This window comes from Rhinolophus sinicus, chromosome 14 (genome assembly GCF_057876585.1).
Source record: "Rhinolophus sinicus isolate RSI-liver-muscle chromosome 14, RSI-T2T, whole genome shotgun sequence".
NCBI classification, from domain to species: domain Eukaryota; kingdom Metazoa; phylum Chordata; class Mammalia; order Chiroptera; family Rhinolophidae; genus Rhinolophus; species Rhinolophus sinicus.
Window position 1 is genome coordinate 149247546 of NC_142514.1, and position 18531 is coordinate 149266076.

The window sequence follows — 18531 nt, forward strand, 5'->3', positions numbered from 1 at the left end:
ATCCCGTGCCCATGATTGCTCCCGGGTGAGAAAAAAACTAGATTAGCCTAAACTTTCCTCCTGAATCAAGTCACTGCAGTGATGACCCAGTCTGAAAAGCTTAGAGCAGCGCTGGGGGCTTGGTGTCTGGCTGGGACTGTGTATTCCTAACTGCAGAGCTTTGTTGAGATGCAAATAACCTCCCTCCCCCACCCCACCCCAAACCCTCCTAAGGAGTAGCAATTTTATATTTGATTTCCTTTTTTGTTTTGTTTTGTTTTGTTTTGTTTTGTTTCCCCTCATAAACCCGAACAATGTAGGTGTCTAGTCATATACAGGTCTTAGCAAGAAAGAAAGTTCGAGAAATTCAAGCCGCCATTAAGGTACGTCTGGCTTGCCCAGTTGTAGGGGGCTTTTCATCTCCATGGTTACAGGCTTTTCCTTTGTTTTCCTCCCTTCCCCTACCCTGCAGGTGTCTAGTCACATTCAGGTTCTTGCCAGAAGGAAATCTCGTGATTTTCATTCCAAGCTAAAGGTATGCGCTTTCCTGCTTTTTGGCTTGTGGTTGCTATGCATCTCACTTCCTGTTTTCCATGGTGACTGGTGAATGCCTGGTGCTGGGATTCTTGTAACCTAGTTTCCTCGCATGTGAGAGCTGTTTACATTTCTTTGTGTCTAATCTCTCTGTTTCTGTACTAGCCTCACATTAAGCTCAGTGTGTGTGTATGTGTGTGTGTGTGTGAGTGTGTGTGTGTGTGTATGTCCCTAATAACAATGCAAATGCAGCAGAGAGCTGGTCTTAATAACTTTCCAGCACAGAAACCTGATTTTTTTTTACCCTCCGAATATCCACCAAGATAGGAGAGGAGAAAAAGTTCAGAGACACGAAGTTGGTGTAGAAATTATAAACAAGAATCATTTCCACAGCGGTAATCATGTAATTACTTTTAGAAAATATTTAGAAGTTATTTTGTGCTTTTGATGTACTTTCAAGCATACTTATGAAAAATACGCCTTTTTCATGTAATTTTTTTACATGTTCTTCCGACATAGAGTATTTTCTGTCAGATTTCTTCCACGTTGCTTAATACTGTTTTCTAAGCTATTAAAAAAGAAATTTAGTTTGAGGTCTTAAAACTTTTTTTTAAAAAAAGATGGATTTTAAAGATGGGAAAGCTCCTGATCAAATATCCATGTTTGCAATTCCATTTATACTTTAGTTTACTCTAAAATTTTTTTTTACGTGTGCCTCATTTTCCCATCTCTTCAAATATATTTCATAGCAAAAACTGAGGCATGGGAAGTTCTTTAAATGCAACTTCCCATTTTTTCCCCTTCCAAAATTTGCAGTAAAGCCCACAACTTTTTCTTTATAATGCCCGGTTTTAAAAATCAAAGGGATTATCGTTTGCACAGAGGAGTTCTACTTTATAATAAAAAACAAATTTGTAGCTCCTGTTGTTGCCTTTCCCATATGCCATTTTTTGTTCTCTTCTATATTTTCCCATACATGAAGTAAATGTATGTGTTTGTTCTAAACATAAAGAACAAAGTGTAATTTCACAGCACTGAGTGGTGAACACTGGGACCGCCCCCCCCCAAAGTCCTCCAACTTTTTTAATGCAAATGAGGCTGGCTGTGGAGTAGGCCTAGTGACAAGGAAGGAGCATTTGGTGTGCCCTCTGCAGTGGGCAGCATGTTGGCTCGCTCGCACGTGTGGCTGATGGTGGCTGGCTTTTAGCTGCACTGGCTGAGCAGTTGGAAGACTACGATAACTTCTTCGATCCTGCTTTTTAACCAAAGGTGCAGTCCTCTCTATGTGGATATAACTACCACAATGTTTGCTCAAGTTCTGACTCTGTTTCTAGTTTCTCTGAGCTAACGGATTTATGATGTACAAAGAAGTTTATAGACCTCCATTTTGTGTTTCCGTCTGCGATGTTATGAATTGCTCTATTTCTACACTGTGTGGTTCACACAGGCTCTCCAGGGTACGCAGCCCGAGACCCAAGGCCCTCTAAGTGAGGCTCTCCTGTTCAGAAGATCCCCGTGGGGGACAGGAAGCACTCATTTTCTCCATGGCGATTTTCAGACTCTTCCTCACTGGAAACAGTTTTGCCATTACTGTATACATAGCATACACACAAACACACTGTTGTATTTGTATTTGTTCTTAAAAAAGCAAAACAGAAGGCTTCCCCTCACTCGCAGCCCTGGCTCACTCTCCTCTGGGGGCAGACACGAGGAGGAGGCGGACACAGAGGCAGTCAAGTAGCAACTGGCTCAGCATTTCAGTTCCAAGAACCACCTCCATCTTCTTGTCGTTTCTTTCCTTCCTCCCTACCACATTATTCTTGGGAAAATGGAGGCCTTTGTTCTTCCCATCAGCTAATACCAACTGAGTGTTCCAGGCGTGTCGCTCATCACGGTGGGCAGTTAACAGCCAACCCCTATTCACGGAGCAGGCCATGTAAATGGGAATGTGAAATGTAGGGCACTGTTGGATAAGTGTTAGCAGAAAGAGCCAAAAGCAAATGTGGAGCGAATCTCGGACGAGCAGAATGGAGAGCGTGCTGCAGTGAGGGAATGGAAAGGCAGGAGTTAGTGTGGTACAGAGCCGCTGGTGTGTGTTCTCCTTTACCCACACCACAAAGGAAGCTCCATTATGTGGCTTCTGAGGAATAGCATTTAGGCAGCCTGGGTTCTAGGAATTTACTCGCAAAAGCCATCAGGCCTAGTTAAGAGTCAGAGTCAGGATTTGAACTCAGATCTTTCTGAATCCTAAACCACTGCTCTTTCAGACAGGGTTTTATCTAATAGAGACGGAGGAATGTTTTCAAGTGGAAGGCTTCATACAGCACATAACCCGTCACCCCTCAAGTTTCTTGGATCTAGGCAGGCAGCCCTTGATACCAGCCTTCCCTCTGTACCCACATTTTAGAAGTAAGAAATTGTTTACTTTGGGCTCTTGGTCAAAATGTGGATTTAATTTGACTGTCACTGTGGTGATTGTCAGTAACTTAGGGGGTGATGTGATCCTATCTGCCGAGCTGCTGTGTCACCACGCTAAGGGCATTAGGACAATTGAGGAGAATAAGGCTGTCTGTCACCTGCCTAAGGAGACGTTGCTGCCTTCACCTTCCGTGGCATTTGGTGTTAAAGATGCCCTCATTGCTCTTCCTAGCCTGCTATCCCCAGGAAGTGGGCTCAGGTCTGTTGGCTTCCTTGTAAGAGAGGTAGACCTCACCCCTGCATCCGCATTTTCTGGGTCAGCTCTGGAGTCTAACAGCACATTAGTGGGAGGCAGGAATGAGTATCCTTGTTGAGTTTGTTGTGGGGTCAGGAAGCTGATAAGCATGTCTTCTTTGCCTCCCACATATAACCAACGTGATAAACTTGCTACAGAAAGTTGAAGTCCTCCCAACCGACAGCAAGGATAGCTTCTGGGTGGGCAGTGGGGGTGGCAGGAAGTATCCAAACTTAAAAAAGACAGTGGTGCTTTGCCTGAGAAGATGTAGCAAGGCTTCTGGGAGAAGGTGGCTGGTGACTGACCATCTCAGGACCTGTCCTTGCAGTGCCTGCCTCAGCCAAGCTGCTCGCCATTTTGCCACAGGATTTCTGTTCTCGGGGGTGGACAAAGGCCTATGGCTCTCCTGTGAAGACTGACGCCAAGCTCCATTTCCCTGCCCTCCCTTGGAGTTTAAATATGAGGTTTGCTCACACCTGGGGCCACTGCCAGGTGTGGCTTCGTGGGCTCCCTCCTGCCTATAAGCCTCTCTTCACTTCCTGGGGAAGGGTGTGGTAGAATTGTTAGGCGAATGGTTTTCCAGCCCTTTTTAAGTGGCAAAACTCATGTTTCAGATTGAAATCGTACTTGAAACTTTCAATACATAAAAAAGTAAAGGTCATTTTAATCAAAGCTCACACTCTGATCCTTAGCAATGGCCTCTTTGGCTGTTCCGTTGAGTAAGGTTGGAAAAACCACACTGCTTTAGGCAGAAGAAGAGGAGATGGCTGCCTCCCAGCTGTCCCTCCCAGGTAACGTGGTAACCCTCGTTTTCCATTTTAAATTCCGCATTATCTAAGTTCTGCAGTCTGTTCTGCCATATCCGTCTGAAGAAAACAGACTCAAGAATAGAGTGGTCATTCTCATGTCACAGTTACGGATGAGTCATCCCAGCTACCAAAGTCACGCTCTTGAAAATCTGTTGGAGTAAGTTCCAAAGGTCAGCTTTATGCTTCTGCTAACTGCCGTGGTTCTCAAAGGGCTTGTTTGTGAACCAGGTCACCCCCAAATATGCGCACTTTAATGTCATTTAAATTTTTATAACAAAATTTGTTTTAGTGAAAGTTGAAGATTTGCATGTAGATTTGAACTCTAAAAGCACAGACATGATGACTTAATTCAATTCTGTAAACTTTCCATTGAGAATCCAGTGCATTGTATACCCTTCAGGAGATGTCAGGCATAGAGAGTTAAATAAGCAGAGTGTTCTTCAGGAACACTAAACTTTTCTGTTATTTTTGGCTACATTTGGGGGATATACACGATTTCCAGTGGATTGTCTCCAGCTTGGGGGAAGGTCGGGGGACTCGGCAGTAGAAATTTAACAGAGTGGTGCAAAGACTGCACAGTGAAAGATTAAGGGAGAACTAAAGAAAGCCTCGTGGAGGAGGTACCATTAAAACTGAGCATAGAGGAAGGCAGAATTTCCACTGAAATACAGGGGGTGTTTGGGGAACCATGAAGAACGCCGTGTAGTTTGTGCATGGAATGGGAAATGCCACTGGAGGAGTCTTACAGAAAGGTCCTGGATCCTATGCCATGCAGGAGTGAGGGTCATCTGTGGGCCGTGAGGAGCACATGGGGGTGGTTCATATGTACACTTTGGAAAGATCGCCCCACAGTTTTTGGAGGCTAGGTAGGAGAGAGGCAAAACGAGGCAGGGAGACCAATTTAGGGGCTGCTGTGAAGTCTGAGGGAGAGGTGTGGGCTTCCCCCTCCAGTCCTCTCTGACTGCTGGGTACTCTTTCTTCCTCGTTGTTTTTAAAGAGTCCATTATGTTTAAACGTTCTATTCTTATTAATTCTGAAAAGTATACACGAAAACTTTTCAACAGCAGCATTTACAACTTGGGTTATTAAAGGTTGCATCCTCTTAAAGTAATGGCAGTAAACTGAGGGTGTACATCAAAATTAGCTATGAACTTTTTGTTGTTGCTAAATTTTCTAATGTAACAAAAGTTTTAAAAGTGCAGAGAATGACATACGAAACATTCATGTTTGTGCTGTCGAGAAATTATCATTTTCATGATGAGATTTTAAAAAGTTGTTTTCAGCGAACAAAGTCTAATGGCAAAACCTTATTCTTATTTTTCCTCATTTCCTCTGCCCACCCTCCTTCCACAACAGTCTCAATCTCCCTCCTCTCCCCAAGCCCCCACCAATTGTGTCTTTCCTTGCCATTCGTTTCCCTGAGAAAAATCAATTCCAGTGAAAACTATCTCTTCCCCTTTTGCCCTTGTCCTAAAACTACTCTAGATTTTTACCCATTGTCTACTGTGGATTTCTACTGAAGTCACTGGCACCAACATAAGACTTTTTCTCCACAATTTATAGCAGCCTATACCAAGTTAGACTCGGCCAACACTTTGGGATGGTTTTGGACAGAGACTACAAACATGAGGGAGAGATACAAGGAACAAGAAAATCTAGGGGATAACTGAAATGGTCAGGGAGTGCCGTGAGAAGACAAAGAACCAGGAGCAGAGATGGGGGCAGCAGGGAAACAGGGTGCAGGGGTCAGCAGAGTGCAGTACAGATTCAAGAGCCTGCTAGGATGGATAAGGAAATGCCTGCTAGCATGGATAAGAGTGCCAGAATTTTGGACATTAAACATATACTTTCGGTTTTTGTTTTATTTTTAAAATATTTTTGGCTAAAGTATCCAAGAAACAAGTCAGAGTGCTAACCGCTGCTCGAGAAGAGAACTTAGCTTGGGGGGGGGGGTCATTTCTCTGTGATGGGAGTACCGTGTGTTTGGCCAGTGCCCGGACAAAATCCTTTTGACCCACCACTCTTAGGTGCTAGGTGGGTTTTAGGTGACCCACAGCTGTATAGCTAGGCCTGGTTCTAGTTATAAAGTAGAAAATGGGTCTATGCAATTACACTGTGTAAGTGGCTTATAGGTCTGTAGAACATGATTTAGGAATCCCAAGGCTGTTGACTTAGATACGTCCCTTAGACCTTGTGTCACCAGCTGCAGCTGTAAGCAGCACCACCCATACAGTTTCACTCATTGTCTTCCATCTCTGCCTTTCCCCTGCGTAGTTTAGCCCTTCATTGGACTCTGCAACTGAGCGGTGAGAGGACAACAGCCTATCTGAAAAGACTTTGGTATGGTCTGAGGACTGGCCTGAAAATTTAGACCTTATTCTCTACTTGAATTATTTCACTCAACATTAATTCATCAAAAGGTCATTAACTGTTCTTTTTTTTTTTTTTTTTTTTTTAAGCGCCAGGGATTTGTTATCCCAGCCTGTAGAAAGAATGCAAAGCATTCTCCATGCATTAAGCAGTTTTCTTTCCTACTCAGAGTTCCTACTTAAGAGTTTCCTTCTCTGAGACTATATGTTTGATTGTCCCGAAAGGTTGTTCAGGCCCTGCCCAGAGACCTCCTTTCCCCAAATCGCAGCAGAAAGGCAATCCTGTATTGCTGGCTCGGAGGCTTGTGGGAGCCCCAGCCGAGCTCCTCAGACCACCACCACCCTGCAGACCAGCTTCCTCTTCCTGTAAAGATGGACAAGGCCACTTATGGTCTGGAGGGTATTTTGGTGAGTGCATGATTCAGGACAGTAGTGAGAGGACAGGAAGACTTCACTCCGCACTAAGCTCAGCAGGAAGATATCGTAGGGCGTAGACGTATTCATGTCAAGCTTGGATGTGTATTGAAGAAAAGCCTGTACTTGCTGACTCTGCATCATCCCAGCAGAGCAGAAAAAGGCCCGCACTGCTATGATTCTGTCCGTTTGCTGGTGACTCATTTACGAGCTACATGTGCTCCCCGAACCATTTTCTTCATCCTCGACCTGATGGCCTGTGTGATTTGATTTCTGAACAGGCCATTCTCCCCAATCTGCTATTCCTTCAACTAAGCAGAGAGCTTCAAGTTCAAATTGTTGACTTAATTCTCTTGAGGAGTTCAGGAACTTCGCTGGGGCAGTGCTGCAGTCCACACTGCTGAATCCTGGTGTGTCACCATTGATACCATCCAGGAATGGGCCTGTCCACCGGGGAGACGTGCTTCACTTCACCTGGTGCTGCTCCCCATGGCCCTCTGAGCCACTCTGCTCTGTCAGGAGGTGACTGCTAGCTGTGCAAAGGCAGAGAAAGCCTGGGGCGGCCAGCTACCTCCTTTGTCTGGGCGCCAGCACCAAGATGCTTGGCCTTGTCGCGGGATTTGGGAAATGATACATTGCTTTTCCTGGCATCTCCTTCTCCTTGGGGAGTTCTTCTGCATTCATGACATGTACCCTGTCTCCTCAACGATATTTTCATTACCTTGTTTTTAATGTAACTGAGTGAAAACTTAAGATTGGAGACAGTTAATTTCTCGTGCTTGGGTCTGATGGAATTAGAACCTGTCATCAGTGGTGTGGTGATGCAGAACTCAGTGTAAAGTAGAGGATTGAACACATTACGTTTCCATGTGAACTGAGCCAGGTCTGGATTTTCTTTTTAAGGGCGACTAAAACAGCCTCATTCTACATTTTTATCCCTTCCTAGAGAAATCCCATTGTTAATGGGTCTCTAATGTAGACAAATGCCCTAGAATAACAGTGAGCGCCAAGGTTATGTATTCAGGACCAGGGCTCACTAAGCATTTCAGATCTCAGGCAGGATCCAGCCGGGTGGTTGGTCACATGGGCCCCACAGACTGCAAGTTCACCACATGGCAAGGCTGTGGGCGCTGCAGAGGGAGTGCTTGATGCACTTCTCAGAGCAGTCCTGAAGGTGGGCGTTGTTCCCCTCACTTTATAAATGAGGAAGCAGAGTCTCAGGATGACTAAGTGACTTGCCCAGGTTCACATGTCTGATCCCAGGGCTCTCTGGCATGCTGCCTCCCCAAAGGGTGCTGGTCAAGGGTGAGGGTTCATTTCCCTGACTCAGGATGCCTTTGCATTGTGTCCCCTCCACCAAGCCCTCTTTTCATTGTGTTGTATGTTTTAATTAAACAGAGAAGATGAATGGTGGGGTACTTGTCTAGACCTAAGCTTGAGTCTGCTGTCTACTTGGGTTCCTCTGATATTTCAGGGGGAGGTTTACCTCCCGCCTCTTGCTGTCATTTAAGAAGGGCAAGGGGGCTAAGATGAGAAGGGTGCCTTCTCCCCAGCACCCAGACCTGGCATTCGCTGATCTAAATTCCCGGCTTCCTGGTGGAGGTTCCTGGTGGAGTCGTGAGGCATACCTATCAATCACTTGGATCCTGTCTCCAATCCTGAATAATCCCAAGCCCCACATCAGAATCAAAGGAAACACTATTGACAATTACCGAATACTAAATATAGCTCAATACATTTAAAAATGAACAATGGCAAAAGCCTTGAAACATTCTTCTTTGATGTGAATGGAGTCTTTGGCATTTGGAAATACAATAAGATGAATTAACTGCTCCTCATTACATGGAAGTCAGGAGAAGTGTGAATGTGCCTTCTCTCCTCAGCATGAGCTATTGCCTGACGGAAATAGCCCCCTTTTGTACTTACTCCTGCTTTTTCTAATAATAAACAAATTGGAGATCATGGCTAGAAAATTCAAGTGCCCGGCAGCCTTTCTTCAAAACCCTCATAGAGTTGTGTGATGTTTATCTGATCAGGGGCTACTGCTAATAATTGTAGAGGTCATGTGAATCCACATAGTGCAAGATTAGAAACAGCATCTGCAAAATTACTTTAGGGAAATACTCTGTGTTTTATCTTTTTCTGTAAAAGTGATTTTGCAAGCAAATTGCTGTCTTTTCCTCTCTTGTACTGCATTTTATATTGCTGGGAAAAGTGTATTTGGAGAAAACATTTAATAGCTATCAAAAGCTTTGGAATCCATGGTTGTTGCTTTTTTTTTTTTTTTTTTTTTTACTTTATATATTTCTCCTGATTTATTGGTGGACTTCTACATGAATAAAGTAGATTGGAGTATTTAAATTATGAAATGATGGCCCCTGAATAAATAAACTGTTTGTAATATATTGATTTATAGGCTCTTCACTAAAATTTGATACATGACAGCTATAATATTATACATGCAAGCGTGTGACCTTTTAATATTATCTTTTTAATATGATTTTTATGGTTAATGCCTACAAATTATGAGATAATTGATTCCCCCAGAATCATCAAAAGCTGGGGAAGCAGAGAAGTGAGAGGGACAAGACTCCCATACTATCCAGAAACTGATTCATAAAATGTTCTTGAGTTGGAGTAGCACACCACTCCAGATGTGCATTTGTGATGTAGCTGTCTTCCTGTCATGTATATTACATGTAGACATTTTCCAAACATTGTGTACATTTTAACAGTTAAAAGGAGGGAGTTAGTGGAACCCAGAGTTGTAGTGGCAGCCTTGCTCTGCTTCATGAAATACGAAATATGAAAGCCTGTTTACTTAGTAACAATAACAACCTGAAAGGCTTCGGGCTGAGGCGTTTATGCATGACACATCCTGCTGGTCCCCAGACGGCTAAGGTAGTGAGGCCATTGATACCATGGAATGCCAGAAATTGGACAAGGAGGAAAGGCAAGTGGGTACTGAGACATGCACCTGAGTTAGAGTGCTTGGTCTGCCCTCGTTCTCAGGTCAGATGGGCCATTTGTTCCTAGCACACCATCAACAAACAGTCTTAGACCCATGTCGTCAGCTCCATAAACATTTTCCACATTTTAGGTCAGTGTTAGTGTTGAGTTAGTGTTCCGTTGGAAAAGGAAGATCTGCCTTTTCTTTCCTTTTCCCCAAACATGCACCTTTTTTTTTGTGGCCTCATTCATAAAGGGGCTTAAAATCAGTAATATGGAATCAGTGTGAAGTTGTCCAAGCTTTTTCCTGGGACACATTTTTCTTGTTCATGCAGGCTCATATGTACACATACACATACAGAGTGTTTCCTGTAATCTAAGATACCGTCAACGATAACTCAGTATTGACTTGAAACAGTTTTCAAGATAAAACAGTGTGCTCATCCTTCGTACAGTTCATCCACATCTCAGAAATGTTGGTATGAAAACATTTTAGAATAAAATTAATATAGTGAACAAAAGTAGCACGTATTTTTGAATTTACTTAAGCTTCAATGTTTGGATGGATTAGCAATACTCCCACCCCCTACTTTTCCCTTTAGTCTGGGGATGGGAGTGGTGAAGATAGAGTGGAATGTTTAAAAATCTAGGATATTAGACTAGAGTGACACAGAAACAATTTACTCAGTTCTGACTCTTAAGAGTTGTAATTTCTTCAAAGCCAACCATGTATCTCCAGGTCGAAAATGACAATTTAGAGATCCCTCCATTGAAATCTCTCAGCTTGGCATCATTCCGTACTCCCATTTCAGGATAAGTGGGTCTACAGCCAGGCTTTCAGTTCTGATTTTGAGATCTCCCTGGCAGTGCTTATTAGCTGCAGGGTTACTTTAGATTTTAAACAAAAAAAATATTAATCCTTTTAATTTGTAAATGTGTATCATGTATATTATATATAAAGGGGAGATGTTATAAAATTAAATGTGTAGTCAGAGTGTCTCCACTACAAAAGGTAGGAAATCACTGGTATAGATATTTTAGTCCATTTGCAGAAAATTGCCTATTCTCAAGTAGGTAGGTCAAGTGCAGACAGAACCTCTACTTGAGATAAAATTTCCTCTCCACACTTGGCTTTTTCTCTATTAGGATAGGTGGCCAAGAGCTGCCCAAATTTTAACATTCTGCTCTTTTCACTAGTGGATTTTTGGCTATACGTATTAAGATGTATTTGCTTATAATAGAACCCACACTCATAGCTACAAATATTAGGTTGGTGCAAAAGTAATTGTGGTTTTTGCAATTGTTTTTAACCTTCTAAACCGGAATTACTTTTGCACAACCTAAAAGTAAAAGTACAACCTAATACTTTTAGCACCAGAAGGGCTTTAGAGAAAAAAGTGCAACTCTTTATTTTGTAGAAAGTTAGAGTGTTAAATGACTTGCCCAAGATAATACAACCCACTAATGTCAGACAGAGGCTGGTGTAGAACCAGGTCTTGGCAGGTTCGCCTTTTCCTGACAGCAAGTTAGTGCGACAGAAGCAATTGATTTGCTCCTTTGCTTTTGAACTTTTGTTTTCACTCAGGTACTTCATAGAATGCTGGGTAACAAGAGCGTCACACCTTACTTTATTTAACAAAAGAAAAAGACCATGTTCTGAAGCTGTGTGACATAAACAGCAAAGCTGGTGACTTTTCTCCTTTCCTCATTTCTACTCATTTCCACTTGGACCTGGACTTTCAATTCCTGAGTTACTCCACCCAAGTGTGCACAAATGCACTGTGTATTTGGGCGGGCAGAATCGCCCCTGTCATCAGCATTTCATAAACACAGAACTCTCAGGTCTAAGAGCAGCCTCATGACGTACTTTTGGAATAGAGCCAAGCCCACAGCTCTTTTGTAGTTTTTCCTCAATTTACATCAGCCAGGTAGGCAGGAAGTCTGGGCTGCCATTTTCCCAGCTCCCAGTCTGGTCCCTGGAGAAGTTGTAAGGCTTGTTCCTTGTTGGAGAAGGCACCTATGATTATACCTATGCCACTAATTCAATTTCAGAAGTCAACCTTGAGGGTGTTGAAAACCTGTCATTAGGGATTAAGTGACTTGGGGGCTGAAGTCCAAACTGACTGGTCCAAAGAGAAACCAACCAGTTTGAATCGATGTCAAGGTACTCTTGACAGAGAAGGGAGTAAGTGTGACGAAGCCATGTTTTCTGTCTGTTGTACATGGATTACCCTCTGAGGGGGTGATGGGGCAGGTGGCAGGTGAAACCATAGGACCAGCTAAGTATAGATTGACTGGTATTGATATCTGTGTGTGTCAGGCTCGGTTTGGCTTTAGGGCATTTGCACACACCTAGTCAGTTTAACATAAAATTCCAGACTTAATGATTTGTCTTTTTCCCAACATCTCAGTATCTGAAATGTTTCAGATCTTTTTTAAAAAGTTACCTGAGAAAGCTAGCTTTAGGTTAGAGCATTGAGCAGGTTAGCAAATGGAGTGTCAACTCGAAGAATGCCATCTGACCAGAGGCGGCAAAAGCCTCACTCTAGTCACCATTCTTTTGGGGACCCATCATCCTTCAGCCTTCCAGGGTCCTCATGGTGGCATTCAGCGATAGCACATTACCTTACAGATACTCATAATGACCGCATGCGTCCCTGAAGAACTGTTCCTTGAGGCTCATTATTTCTTCAGTTGAGAGCTAGAGAAATGTGTAAAAATATTACAAAAATTTATGAAGTATTAGGCTCTTTTTTCAAGGGTTAATAGAAACTTTTTGAAAATTCACATGGTATTCCTGGCAGTTACGGGACAAAGTGGTGTCTAAGCCATTTGGGGAGCACCAAATCAGTCTCTTTTAGAGGCCCCTAGTAGTTGTGTTTTAGGCTTTGATTCGTTTTTTTCCTTCTCCTTTGGCCTTGCCTTTGGCGTTTCAGCGTGTTTATTCATCACCTTTGGGTAAACCTTGAAGCCACCTCTACACTGATACTCAGTGTCTTACCTGAAGCTTCCCTTGACCTTCCTCCCTGTCTGAACTCTGAATGGCAGTTGTGGAGGGTCCTCTTTTTATTTTGATGTCACCGTTTTGTTCCTGCTTTGATGGAGTCTGGGCCAGGTAGATTTATACACGTTCTACTAGCACCCAGGAACCTTGACATGTTTCCCAAGCAGCAAGCCCTGCCTGCATCATGAGGGCCTGTCCCCCACCAGGGGTCTGACCATGTCTCCATCTGTACTGGGGAAGCCACAGAACCTGCTCTAAGGAGTTGGGCGTAGTTTTTTATTGTTGCAGGTATCGGTAATTGCCCTTCTAGATATCTGGGTCATACATTCCTCCTAAAATGTGAAAAAACAGAAACAAACCCCACACTCCTACGCATTTTATTACACCCCAGTATTGTATGTTTGTATACATATATATTTTTTAACTGAAGAAGAAAAATAACCCTGCCTTTGTACGCAATCCTTTTAACAAATTGTTTATTGTTGTATCCAGGTGACAAGCATGGTAAGTATTTTCACCAAATTGAGTATTCTGTATTTTAGCTGTGCTTGGCAGACTTTTTGGCTAGCTTTGTGTTATCAGCCTTGGCTTTTCTAGAAAAGATCAATTTAGAAAAAGGAGAAACCACTTACCTGGTAGCATCCCGTGTCCTCAGCTACAAAAGAACCCCTGTAGCCTTAGACCCATGGCGGGGATACCTGAGAGCGCATGCGCCCCGCCAGCATGCTGCTTGGCCCGACGTCGCCCCTACCCGCCCCGCTGCTTCTAAGCCCCGCCCCCAGGTGTCTGCCAGGGCTTCCAGGCCTTGCATGACTCCAGCAGCTCCTGGGACTGTGGCCCCTTGACAGCGCACATAGCCAGGGCCTCCCCACACTCTGGATGATCCTACCCCAGATGCACAACTGCGCCTCTTCTCCCCCCAATCACTCCCCCCGAAAAAAAGCAGGGCCGTTTTTTGTTGTTGTTTTTTTACCTTGAATGTGTTAAGTAATTAGAGAACTCTCCCTTTGGAAGCTGGAAAAATAAATACATTGTCCGCCCTTCTCAGAGGCTTCCCATTCTGTTGGAAAATGGATTAACAAAATTTTTTTTTAAAAAAGAACTTGCCACTCGGTGTTCTCAGTGAATGTTCAGAGTTACTGTAGGTTGAGTGTGTTTTAGCCTTCTGGCTGTGTTTATTTATTCATGCATGTTTGCTTTTCCAGCCTCTTTTGTGGCTCTGTATTTTAGTCCATGTGCTCGTGGCTGTGCCTGTGTAAGCTGCCTGGTAGCCATGCGTTCTGTATTAAGTTTGTGTGTCACTGTCACCTTCAAGGATCAGACTGCAAAGGATAAGGCACTTCAGCATATGGCTGCCATGTCGTCAGCCCAGATCGTCTCGGCCACTGCCATTCACAACAAGCTGGGGCTTCCTGGGATTCCACGCCCCACCTTCCCGGGGGCGCCGGGGGTGAGTCACAGGCCAAATCTAGAAATGATGGCCCCTAGGGGCATGGGGTCACCGTAGGCCAGCATGACGCTGTCTGCCTGGCACTTCTTGTGATTGGGTCAGGTGTAAGAGAGGGAAAAGACCATCCTGTAGTAAATTGATGCTGGGTGAAAGGAAAGGAAGGAGGCAGGGAGTGTGTGTGTGTGTGTGTGTGTGTGTGTGTGTGTGAGAGAGAGAGAGAGAGAGAGAGAGAGAGAGAGAGAGAGAGAGAGAGAGGAAGAAGAAATCCTTAGTCCTTGAAGATATGGAATTAAGTATCACTTTTCCAGAGCCCTTCTATGTTGTGATCTATCTCTTCTGCTCTGTTTTTTTTCTGGCCCTTGGTCTGTGTTCCTGTGTCCTCAGGATCACTTTATGGCAACTAGCCCTTAAAGGGACAAAGTATTCTATTAACAGTTTCATTTTGTATGTACCAAGGGTTGAGAAGCCTAACATTATGATCCTATTTAATCCTCATAATAATCTTAAATGCCCCTTATTGTTATTGCCATTTTACAGATGAGAAAACTGAGGTCACTTTGTAACAAAACAAGATTTTGGGTAACTTGGTCATAAGTATCTAGATAGTAACATCAGAACTCAAACCCAGGGCTCTATACCTCTCTATACACAGTGCTGCCTCCCCAGCAGGGCGTTGGCAGGCACCAAAAGCCTCAGGAAATTTCACAGCAGAGGTATCTGCACTGCGGCTTGGAGCTCCCGGCCTCTTGTTCTGAGCTTTGTCCTTTCCCTGGCTGGGCCCTCGGTGCTGTGAGTTATAGAGCAGAATATTGCACAGGAGCGTTTCTGAATGGAGGAAGAAAGACAAGGCTGGGTGGGTGTATGAATAGAGCAGTCAGACGAAATATCTGTGAAGTCTCTGCAGTGCACCCAGACCTACCAGATGTCAGGAGAACACAGACGCTGCTGCCTGTTTGCTGTCCTTGGGTATTATCTGGAAGAGGAACGAGAGGGAGCCCTAGGTTGCCAGGCCGAGGACGTAGGTTCCAATGTGAGGCCCAGCAGTGACCACGTCTGCTCTTCGGGAGGCTCAGTTTGCAGCTGGTAGATGATCTGAACCTGCTCTTCAGCAGGGGTTGCAATGTGTAGACATCCTGAACGGTGCTTTGACATGAACTCAGAATCCTGAAGCCTCTTGCATTTGCTTTCCAGTTCTGGCCGGGAATGATACAAACAGGGCAGCCAGGATCTTCGCAAGAGTAAGTCTGAGGAGGGATTGGTGTGGACAGCAGGGGCTGGTCACACTCCACCCCGGGTACTGTTTTCCTGGGACCAGACTGCCTCGGGGTTTAGAGGGGACATTTAACCTGAAATCACCGAAGTCATCCCCCTTTGTTGTCTACTGAGGCCAATAGCAGGAAAGAGACTACTCAGACCCGGGGGACATGGAAACACCTCACTCCCACCTTCCATTTAGTGATCATCCAGCAGGAAACAGGAAGTGAGTCCCTGTCCCCTCGTGGTTTTGAAGGGCAGAGCCTGGGCTCTTCCTGAGAAGTGCCTGCCCGAGAGAGAGGGCAATGGATGCCATCCTATAGCCCATCCTGTTCTGGCGTTCCCTGTGGTTGGGCAGCTAGTAGAAAATCCCGCTGATGCTTTGAGCGCCGGGGAAGCAAGCTCAGTAAACCCGAAGATGGGGGCAGTCTAGGGATAAAAGCAGAATGGAAATTTTGCCCCTATATTTTCAAAAGAACTTGAGCTATTTGGCCTAGAGGAGAGCCTGAAGCACGTGCCAAACCTTGCCTGGAAATGGTGACCACTGACTTTAGTCTCTGCAGGGACAAGAAGAGAGGTGAAGAGGTAGATGGCTAGCTTGTCCCATGGAACTGGCGTGAGGCGTGGTGGTTTAGTCCTCAGCACCCTCTGGCCCGCCTCCATTGGAAACAGTAACTGTTTCTGTCTTGGCGGAGCTCTGCCTGGGCTGTGCTCCCACCTGCAGGCAGGGAACCTCACAGTGGGAAGGACCCCAGGTTTGGTCCCTAGCCCCGAGAGGCCACAGCCAGGCCTGGGGAGTAGCTGCTGCTCCAGTCTTTGTTCCTAACTCTCTCCATCCTTCTGTCCCCAGTGTCAAGCCCTTCGTGCAGCAGGCCTACCCCATTCAGCCAGCGGTCACAGCCCCCATTCCAGGTGAGTCTCTGTGGGGCTCCCTCTCCTGTTGTTCCACAGCCACATGTCCCCCCTGACTTGCAGAGCCATGTACACCCCTCCTTGCCCCCACCTTCTGTAAGGCAGGGTTAGCCTGGAGCTCAGGAAGGTCACACGTGTGTCCCCTCCCAGGTCCCTCATTTCTCTCGGTCACCTCCTGACAGCTCTTCAGATGGGTTTTTAAGGAAACAGGAAGCTGAGCACTTTCACTTAGTACCCTGTGTCATCCTTGGAAGGGGAAGTGGCTGTGGTTCCTTCCTCATCATTAACAGCTGAATTGGGCAATCCCAGTCCTGAGGGCAGATAGGGTTTTTCACCCTTTCTTAGATAAATAGGTCTCAATTCCCACTACCCTTTCTTTACAGGAGAGCTTCCATGAGAGCGCAAACTAGACATCATGAATTTGTCCAGCCCTCCCCGCCACACACATATGCACATAGCATTTACGTGGTGGAGCTGCTCTCTGCTGTAGGGCACAAACTGAAAATGCTCTGCTCTAATACCGTGGAGCGTTCTGGGAGAATATTCTATAGTGCTGGTGACTTCAGTCTTAAGAAAGGAGGGGGATGAACACAAGAATAGTCCAGCATGTGCCAGTCTCACAGGAGATCTTTGCAAGCTTTCATTTCTACTCTTCAGTCCCTCTCGCCTTGATCCCCAGCTCAGCCCCTTTGTCCAGGCTTAGGTGTCCTCATGCCACAGCCCATAACCTGAGCTGAAGTTGGCTTTGTGAGGAGCCACATGCATTGTGCTTCTCTGGGCCACTGCCTCTGGGATCCTTGGCCAGAATTTCTCCATTGCCTAACTTAGTTCTACCCCTAGACATGGGTGGAACAGACTGTTGGCCTTTCCTCCTGGGTCGTCCATTTTGTAGGCCCTGCCCCAGTACTGGCCTGTGGCTCAAGGGAAGGCGGGTGGCCAGCATTAAAGATGACGATTGGTCTTTCAGGTTTTGAGCCTGCGTCAGCCCCAGCTCCCTCAGTCCCTGCCTGGCAGGGCCGCTCCATTGGCACAACCAAACTTCGCCTGGTGGAATTCTCCGCTTTCCTCGAACAGCAGCGAGACCCAGACTCGGTGAGTGTGCTCAGACAGGTGTGCCTCGAATCCAGAATTTGCTTCCATCGCTGTTCACCTTCACACTCCTTTACCCTGCCCTCAGTGCCCGACAAATAACCTGTGTGAACACAGATCTGGGGAGGAATAGCCAAGCAGCCTTTCAATGACGTGAAAAGGTATTTCCATTGGCATGTCTGTAGAACTTCAGAGGGGAAAGGTTATGGATGCTCTGGACCTGAATCTCCAGGAAGTTCTGGAGCTGAAGGGAAGGGCCTTACTAGGCTTTCACATTGGGTAAAATTTAACATTTATGGAGCCTTGCCACATGGCTGGTACAAGGCAGAGCTATTTATGTATACAATCACGTTTGATCCTCACCAAAACCTTGTAAGGGTAGGCGTTGTCTGATAGATGAGGAAACAGAGAGGTTAAGTAATTTCCCTAAAGTCACACAGTTAATAGCTGATGGATTAGAGATTCAGACTCATGTCTTTAAAACTCAAGCCTAAACATTTAGCCCTTATTCTATACTGCCTTTCCAAGTCTGTGTTTTCTCAAGATAGCAAGGCGTTATCTTCTTAAGGACAAGTAACAAGATGGTACTTTTAACAGTTTGACATAGAAGGCGATGCACTATAATATCATAAATGCCAGTAAGGTTGGCATCTGGACTCTGTGTGTTGTCTTCCCCACCCCATCAAGTGCCCATCATCCCATTGTTTCTCAGCCAGGCCCAGCTTTCCTCATACACATGTGAGCCTCCCCTTCTTTCCCACCCAGCCAGCTCAAGACCCTTTCCTCACTCTCCCTCTCTGGCTGTGAGTATGAGCACTGCGTCTGTGTGTGGGTGAGCCCAAGGCAAAAATGGAAGAAATCGTGAATTTGTCTTTGGGATCTTCACCAACTCCTTTCTATGTTGTCTCATCCACCCGGCTCATCTCCAGGGCCCCCCAAAGCACATAGGTTCCAGGCTCTCTGTGTGTCTGCTGCTTTGCTATCATTCTCTTAATCAGGAGAAAGTGGCATGAATGAATTCACCATCTGTCGTAAATAAATGTATCCGGTGTGTT

General features: G+C 45.2%; 1 protein-coding gene across 7 annotated transcripts in view; it reads left to right on the plus strand.

Annotated features, from left to right (window-relative positions):
- The window catches only part of TEAD1 (TEA domain transcription factor 1), a 255589-nt gene that overhangs the window by 181031 nt on the left and 56027 nt on the right, over window positions 1-18531 (plus strand). For 3 of the 7 annotated variants that reach the window (XM_074336012.2, XM_088791642.1, XM_088791643.1), the window contains exons 4-9: window positions 300-362; window positions 452-514; window positions 14087-14221; window positions 15413-15459; window positions 16326-16387; window positions 17355-17479. In XM_074336012.2, coding sequence (XP_074192113.1) covers window positions 300-362; window positions 452-514; window positions 14087-14221; window positions 15413-15459; window positions 16326-16387; window positions 17355-17479 — 495 coding nt within the window. Of the gene's footprint in view, window positions 1-299; window positions 363-451; window positions 515-9095; window positions 13276-14086; window positions 14222-15412; window positions 15460-16325; window positions 16388-17354; window positions 17480-18531 lie in introns of those variants that run through there. The other 4 variants (XM_074336015.2, XM_074336014.2, XM_088791644.1 and 1 more) reach the window with 4 other exon arrangements.